Source organism: Nycticebus coucang, chromosome 13, assembly GCF_027406575.1.
Source record: "Nycticebus coucang isolate mNycCou1 chromosome 13, mNycCou1.pri, whole genome shotgun sequence".
In the NCBI taxonomy this organism is placed as follows: Eukaryota; Metazoa; Chordata; class Mammalia; order Primates; family Lorisidae; genus Nycticebus; species Nycticebus coucang.
Genome location: NC_069792.1, coordinates 60,542,626 through 60,551,540, shown reverse-complemented (window position 1 = coordinate 60,551,540; position 8,915 = coordinate 60,542,626). Strand labels below are relative to the sequence as shown.

The following is an 8,915-nucleotide window of genomic DNA, read 5'->3' as shown; positions in this document are numbered from 1 at the left end:
TAGCACTATGGGAGGTTGAGGCAGATAATTTTTTTTTTTTTTGAGGCAGATAATTTTTTGAGGCCAAGAGTCAGACCCCAAGTCTGCAAAAAACAGAAAAATTAGCCAGGCCTGTACACACCTGTAGTCCCAGCTACTTGGGAACCTGAGTCAGGAGAATCCCTGGAGCCCAAGAGTATGACATTGTAGTGAGCTATAATGATGCTACTACCCTCTTGCCTGGTGTGACAAAGTAAGACCCTGTCTCAATCAATCAATGAACCCATCCCCATTTCAATATAAATTAATAAATCCATGCAGGTACTACTACTCTAGCTCAGGTGACAGAATGAGACCCTATCTCAATAAATAAGTAAATAAATCCATCCGTCCCTTCCTCCCTCCCTAGAATCAAAGAGCAGGAACCCAAGTTAACAGATGCATTGATGGCTGGGTCTGACTTAACATTCTTATCTCCACATTGAAGAATCACTAGATTCTGTTAAATGTGAAAAAAAAAAAACATTATAAGTTGGCCTTTTAAAACACATTTAAAGATAACAGCAATTTCTTTGAAATGTGAAATAGCTAAAAAGTCACCATATTTTCTTGCTGTTGTCTTATTCCTTACCTTTGACAGAGTATGTAATTTAACATCTGCTGTTTTTCAGAAGGACACAATTAAAAGAAATTTTATATTTTTGTAAAATAAGTCAGATAAAAAAGAAATACACCAAGATAGGTTTTCTAACACTTTATTGTTTCTAATAGCATATGTATTCAACCAAAGTTATAAATGTTGAGTCAGTGATACAAAATCATTTTATAAAAATTTTGGCCATAATTTCCCCAATAGCCGATTGTATTTAGTTATAAGGATGTTGGCATGATAACATAAGAATAAATAGCACTTTTTTCCAAATATTTACAGAATAACCAATTTGCACTATATCCTGTGGGAAAAATGGAGAAGGATGAGCTAGCTTTCCTGCCCTGAAAAGAGCTTATAATCATTCTCACGTCTATCATTTGTTCAGCAATTGTAAAGTATTCAAAATAATTCCAAACAAAACATTCGATTTTAGTGAATTATCTACCAGAAATAGTAAGTCATGATCCGCTAAGTGCTAATATACTTAGGTACAGTTGCTTTGTCAACAGCACTAATCAATTATTTACTAATATAGCAAGTATTACTGGAACATTCTCTATAGCTTATTACGTCCAATCGATTCCAGTAAGGAAAATTCAGAAATACTGTGCTCATTCACTCAATAGACTTAGTTCTATGGATAGTTGTGCTTTGGCTAAGTTGTTATTGCATCAAGTTTTGTGACTAAAAAATAATCCCTCATATACATCAACATGCTAGCAGTGATCATTTCTGACTGATGGAACTAAGGATCATATTTAGATTTCATCTTTTAAAGTTTATATTTTCTGAAGTTTCTACAATGAACATGTACTTATTTTATGCCAAGAAAAAAAGCAGTTGTGTGATAACAAAGGAATCCTTCCTTGCAATTATTGCCTAATCATTCTCTGTCACATGTAAATACCTAGGCAGAAAGTGTTATTTTTACCAAAAAAAAAAGTTTTTTTATAAAATGATACCCAGAAAACTTGAAGCTAATCCTTACTGATTCACTGAATAACTAGCAGTTGAAATCAACTATTAGTTTGTTCTCTCATTGAGCCACTAGGGGTGTGGTGGCAGTTGAAAAAGCCACCTTTGGGCCTCATGACTTCCTTATGAGGCACTGGGGCCCAACCCTGTCCCCCACCCAAAGCCACTCTCCAAAAGTACAGCTGCCAAGGAATGCCTCTTGTCACTGAGTAATTTTTTTAAAGTGTTTGAAATCAGGATTATATAAATCAATTCAATACAACATGTGTGTTTTTTCATAAATGTGATAGTATGAATGACATTTTGCTACAGTTACTTTTCATGTGTTTTTTTTTTTTTGGTTTTTGGTTGGGGCTAGGTTTGAACTCACCACCTCTGGCATATGGGACCAGCGCCCTACTCCTTGAGCCACAGGCGCCACCCTACAGTTACTTTTATTAAGAGAGAAATCTGAGAAAAATCTATATTGTAGGCATGGTGGCTCACGCCTGTAATCCTAGCACTCTGGGAGGTCAAGGCAGGTGGATTGCCTGAGCTCAGGAGTTTGAGACCAGACTGAGCAAGAGCAAAACCCATCTCTAAAAATAGCCAGGTGCTATGGTGGAAACCTATAGTCCCAGCTACTGAGGAGGCCAAGGCAAGAGGATTGCTTGAGCCCAAGAGTTTGAAGTCACTGTGAGCTTTGATGCCACAGCACTATACCAAGGGCAACAAAGTGAGACTGTCTCAAAAAAAAAAGAAAAGAAAAGAAAAGAAAAATATATAGTCTACAAGAAAAAAAAAAAAATTGAGGCAGATCCCCAAACAAAACATCCTTAACTGGTTTTTCAGAACTCTTTCTGGAAATTGGTGAGGTCTGTAGCTCTCCATCCCCAGTGGTAAATAAGACTGGAATGTTTATTGGTGTCAGTAACACATTATTAAACTGAATGGGTAACTTAGATTAATATCATATGGATTGGCCTTTCTTCCCCTTTGCAAGTTATTAAAGGCTGGCTCTGATGTCTGAGGCTTCTTTCATCAGGCACAGGATAATGACATGGTTGTTAGTTTTTAACATGTCAAATATTTTCCAATAAATTTGCTGAGTGGTATTATTAAAGTAAAGCAAAAGCCTCCAATTTGACTGTATGTGGATTAGTAATTCCTAGGAGTTCCCAACCTTTAATTATAATAACAAGAACCGAAAAGAGAAATGCCACATCTGTCAGCTGCTCTGTGAGATTACACTGATTCTGCTTTGGCAATTATACTCTTAAGATAATAACCAAACACTCATAACTTTACAAACCCTGGGAAAGTGAGAAGCTGACAACAGTTTTAGACTGAATGATATCTTGTAAGCAAACACTAAACTTTTCGAACACAGCCATGCCTTGCTATCAGGTGTGAGGAGAGAGAAGAAAAAGATCATTATCCTTTTACCTGGCAAATATGTCTGGGCAAATGAATGGCTTTATAATGTCCACACTGCTGGGCTTGTTCAGAATTCAGAACTGGATTACCAAGCTATCTTTATGAAAACAGGATACTTATAATCTATAACAAGCTATTACATTTGCAAAAAAAGCACAAAATGTAAATCTTACTAGGGTTATTTGACTGTGACCATCCAATATTCTTTGATTAATTAAATGTGGAAAAAACATTTCCCTTAAAAGAAATTTTTAATTCAAGCCAAGAAGAAAAGCATTTGTTAAGAGTCTTGTAGGTATTTTGACTGCTTGAAATATAACAGCTCTTCCTCCAAAGCCTTAATGAAAAAGCAGAGGCCAGGTGGTGGATCACACCTGTAATCCTAGCACTCTGGGAGGCCGAGGTAGGTGGGTTGCCAGAGGTCACAGGTTCGAGACCAGCCTGAGCAAAAACGAGACCCCATCTCTAAAAATAACCAGGAATTGTGGCAAGTGCCACTAGTCCCTGGGAGGCTGAGGCAAGAGAACCACTTGAACTCAAGAGTTTGAGGTTGCTGTGAGCTATGATGCCATGGCACTCTACGGAGGGCAACAAAGTGAGACTGTCTCAAAGAAAGAAAGAAAAAAAAGAAAAGAAAAGAAAGAAAGAAAAAAAAGTAAGGTAACAGGTTGACCACACATTTCTATCCTGTGGTATCCCCCTGGGGTTGGCACTTCTGGCCAAGCATTCTGGGAGTAGAGTCTTGGGATAACCTAGATTTGCAATTGGCACCCCCTGCTGGCCAATGCCAAGTATTCCCTCTCTTCTGGGGATGCTAGTTGAGAAATTGGTTCCCCATTTCCCTCCCACTTAGGTATTGAAATTAATAAAATTACCTTAATTAATAGAACATCAAAGGGCTACAGAGTGGCTACATAGAATCGAGAGATAAAAATTCCAGCCCTGGTGGCAGTTCTTCTACGCATTCATTATGACAGCTCAAGGCTATTGTCCACCTTGCCCATTTTGAATTTGGGGCAAAACTGATTGTGTCAGGTCTGGGGACTTAGGATCAGAATACATATTGCTCTTTTAAGACTATCAGGTTTTGGGGTGAAGGAAGGTGAGGAATAAAAACTTACCTATTGAGTACAATGAATACCATTCTGGTGACAGGATCTGACTTCAGCGTTACATGATGTATCCATGTAACAAAAATCATTTTGGTACCCTCCTAATATTTTAAAATTTAAAATCATTATCAGTGTTAGGCAAAAGAGAAACATTCTAACACAGGAAATGAGATAAATTAGTGGTTTTACATGAACTTTTCATAGTACAGGGGCTATGTAAATAATTTGTCATTTGTGTTCTAAAATGTAGATATGTAAGGGCGGCGCCTGTGGTTCAAGGAGTAGGGCGCCGGTCCCATATGCCGGAGGTGGTGGGTTCAAACCCCGCCCCGGCCAAAAAAAAAAAACTAAAATGTAGATATGTAAATATACACTTATATTTTAGCATATATATTCAGCCTGACATATTCATATACTTTTTTTTCCAAAAGTATATACTAGAAACTTTATTATTTTTTCACTGAAGGACTAAATGAGAGAGGGAAAACTTCACTGCCTACTTTATACCATTCTGTATTTGACTTTTACTGCAATTATTTATTACTTTTATTTTTTAATTAACCCATTTAGAAGGAATATTTAAATGTTGGAATATTCTAATATTATGGAATATTTTAATGTTCTTAATAGGTTTTTAATTTAAGCACTAAATATGAAAAGAATAAAAAACAAAGTTTCTGGCTAGGTGTGGTGGCTCATGCCTATAATCCTAACACTTTGAAAGGCTGAGGCAGCAGGATCGTTTGAGACCTGGAGTTTGAGACCAGCCAGATCAATAATGTGACCAGGTCTCTACAAAAACGGAAAAATTAGCTGGGTGTGGTGACACGGGCCTGTACTCCCAGCTTCTTGGGAGGCTAAAGCAGGAGGATCCCTTGAGTCCAGGAGTTCAAGGCTGCAGTGAGCTATGATTGTATCATTGTACTCCACCATGGATGACAGAGCTGGACCCTATCTCTAAAAAAATAAAATAAAAAATAAAGAATCTGGAAAAGTTAATTGGAACTATATAATGCTTTTTGAGAAAGAGTTCTTTCAAGAATACATTCTGAATAGATTTCTTTAACATATCCACCCAATAGAGAATGGACCTTTATGCCTATAAATTAAATTAATCCTTCTATTTCAGTGCTTGATACAAAAGACAATTCTACTTATTAAGGTGAACATTCACATTTTACACTAAGCCCTAACATTTTCTTCTTACTAGACATCTGTATACAAATGTCTTCTGAGAAGGAATAAAAACCTATGGATAAGAAAATGTAGCTTCCAAGACAAGTTATGTCAGTTCCCGATTTATAGAATTTTTTCTATAAATATTGCTGTTTTTAGAGCTATACCAAACATACAGCTTTTCAATGAGCTTGAACAGTCGTGCCTTGAAAATGGATTTTTTGGGTGGCGCCTGTGGCTCAAGGAGTAGGGTGCTGGTCCCATATGCTGGAGGTGGCGGGTTCAAACCCAGCCCCGGCCAAAAACCACAAAAAAAAAAAAAAAAGAAAAGAAAAAAAAAAGAAAATGGATTTTTCCCTCAATGTCCCAGGTAGGATTGGTGTGGTATTACACGAATTCATATTTAAAAAAAAATTTTTTTTTGTGGCTGGGTGCCCATAGCACAGTGGTTACATCACCAGCTATATACACTGAAATTGGCGGATTCAAAACCCAGCCCAGGCCAGCTAACCAATAATGACAACTGCAACAAAAAATAGCCAGGCATTGTGGTAGGTGCCTGTAGTCCCAGCTACTTGGGAGGCTAAGGCAAGAGAATCACTTGAGCCTGAGAATTTGAGGTTGCTGTGAGTTGTGACATCACAGCACTATACCAAGGGTGACATAGTAAGACTCTATCTCAAAAAAGAACTGAGACAGAGTCTGACTCGGTAGCCCTGGATAGAGTGCTGTGCCATCATCTTAGCTCATAGCAACCTCAAACTCTTGGGCTCAAGCAATCCTCTTGCCTCAGGCTCCCAAATAGCTAGGACTACAGGTACCACCACAACGCCTGGGTAGTTTTTCTATTTTTAGTAGAAAAGGGGTCTCACTCTTACTCAGACTGGTCTTGAACTCCTGAGCTCAAGGGATCCACCTGCCTTGGCCTCCCAGAGTATTAGGATTACAGGCGTGAGCCGAATTCATATTTTAAATGTATTATTTGTTGAGTGAGTTAAATGTGAACATGAACCCTTGGCATTTGTTATTCAACTTATTGATTCAACAAATATTTATCAAGTATCTACCATGTTCTGTTAAAGGAGGAATGCCTGAATTCAAAGATGCATGAAACACAGTGCTTGCTCTCCATACAATCACAATCCAGCATTTCTGCAGAAAGGATAATGTCGCCTACTCAAGAACTCTTCTTTTTAAGTCAGAAGCATATAAACTATATGAAAATCAGAATAAATATGATACATTTTTCCTTGAGTCCTGTATTTTTATCATTAATTATAGGTCATCTTAGTAGTCACTCTAATGTAGAAACTAAAGTAAAAGAGCTTAGTTAATTCATCTGAGCAATTATCTTAGAAATACATATTTACAAATAAGACAAAGAAACCAAATTTTTCCATAATTCTATTTTGATATTCACAAACAAAAGGCACTCAATGGTGAGCAAGTTAGTTGTTATTATTATTACTATTCAACCATTTACCAAATCCCTTGCCAACTTTGGGGGAATTTCTAAAAACTGACTTTCTTTGGTGCTTCATTTTGACACTGAAATAGTATAAATGCTTTTCCAATCTTAGCATCTTAGTTCCTTTCTATCTCTAATGCCTAACATTAAATCAGTCATTTAAAAGAACAAATATGACCCAGGGATAAGACTTCACATAGGCAGCAAAGCTAGGTTTTAATTCTTGTTGTTTATTGCCTCTGAAATACATTTAAAAGTCAGTTGATTTGAAATACCTTTAATGTTATTCAAAAGGATAACACCAGTTGAAAACCCTCACATAAGTGTAAAAATCAACAGCTAATTCAACATGACATGGAAAATGCATAGCCTTCCATTGTGAAAAATGCCTAATCGTGCAACAGCACCAGAGTTTGAATTCTTTTTGTTAACATATTTAACGTGTACTGTGATAAATAGAATCTGTGGTAGTAGACAGCCTTAAAGATGAACAGATAATTAAGTGACACATTACAGTTCTTATCAGATCTAAATTTTGTGATAGGACAGAAATGCTATGTAGAGTTCACCCCGTTTTGTTTTAGTTCATTCTTCTTTCATTGTAATTGTAACTATGTGACTTTATTATCATGAATTTTCTGAAATTTGCTAACTCCTTTCCCCAGCCTCTGTACTTAAAGGTTTATACTTTCTTTCTTTTTTTTTTTTTTTGTTGTTGTTGTTGAGACAGAGTCTCACTATGTTGCCCTGGGAGAGTACCGTGGCATCACAGCTCACAGCAACCTTCCAACTCCTGGGCTTAAGTGATTGTCTTGCCTCCGCTTCCCAAGTAGCTGGACTACAGGCACCCAACACCCGGCTATTTTTTTGCTGCAGTTGTCATTGTTGTTTAACTGGCCTGGGCCAGGTTTAAACCTGCCACCTTTGGTGTATATGGCTGGCGCTGTAACTACTATGCTACGGGCACCGAGCCAGGTTTGTACTTTTTTTCAGTGCCTCATTTTCAATATTGAATGAACCCACTGCCACAATGAAGAAAGTCACCTTCACACTCTTAAACTATCATATACCCTAATTTGTATTGGCTTTAGCTATTGTAATTTTTTTTTTTTTTGCAGTATTTGGCTGCGGCCAGGTTTGAACCTGCGACCTCCAGTATGTGGGGCTGGCACCCTACTCCTTTGAGCCACAGGTGCCACCAGGCTATTGTAATTGTATAAGTCTAACTATTCTAAGTAGCTAAGGAAATTGTTCACGGCTTAGCAGTTTTACAGAACAATGTAATCAAGAACATGACAATAACATTCTCATGGTTCCAACAATCTAAAACCAACTCCTTGTGTAAAACACGTAGATGAAGAAAGATAAGATCCACAACCACAAGCTTCACCACCATTTTTGCCTTCTCTATTGTATCACATTGGGTCCATCCCCTTTCTCTCACCACACCCATCTACGTGGCTGCTGAAAGGTCCACGGCTTCTCCTGTTTCTTCTTCTTTTGTTTCAGCCCCTTCACTTACTTCCTCAATCTCCATCTTTTCCCCTGTCTCACCTGGAAAAGTAACCAAAGGAGGTATTAAGAGACACTCATTTATCATTAACAATAAATTACTCCCCAGTTTGTGTCCAGTAGGAGAAGTTCTTGATCTTTTGATCTGAACAGTGGGTTTCCAGAAAAACCATCACCTTGACTCTCTCAGAGCCTCTGAATGGCTAACGTCAAGTCACTTAGCAGCTCAAATCCTACATTCTCATAAAATAAATTTTCTCTATAAATTCAGGATGCAAAATTACCGAAGAAATGGCAGGTGAACATATTACAATAGAAAGTTTCATTAGTATCTAAATCAAAAGGTGGTCCAGAGATGCCTCCAAACCTTTCTGGTTTGGCCATTATGGTGTTCAAAGAAAACAACTGGTAAACATTTAAAGACTGCCGACATTTACGAGTCTGGACATTGCATGTACACGTCTGCTTCCCTGAGAGGTTGGTTTTGGCAACGCTGGCCCCATTCCTGGAGCTGCAGCCTCACAGAGCTGCCTCTTTTGACAGGGCTGTGCTCTCCAGTGCACCAAGGTCCCCAGGGCTTCTCTCACTTCACTTACTTGCAGCATCTAAGGTCCAAAGGCTTTTG

The 8,915-nt window shown here is 37.9% G+C and overlaps 1 protein-coding gene across 5 annotated transcripts in view; it reads right to left on the bottom strand.

The window, feature by feature from the left end:
• Positions 1–725: 725 nt before the first annotated feature.
• The window catches only part of ERICH5 (glutamate rich 5), a 52,893-nt gene continuing 44,703 nt past the window's right edge, over positions 726–8,915 (bottom strand). For all 5 annotated transcript variants that reach the window (XM_053559064.1, XM_053559066.1, XM_053559063.1 and 2 more), the window contains one exon: positions 726–8,332. In XM_053559064.1, the coding sequence (XP_053415039.1) occupies positions 8,232–8,332 (101 nt within the window). In that variant the 3' untranslated portion in view covers positions 726–8,231. The remainder of the gene's footprint in view (positions 8,333–8,915) is intronic.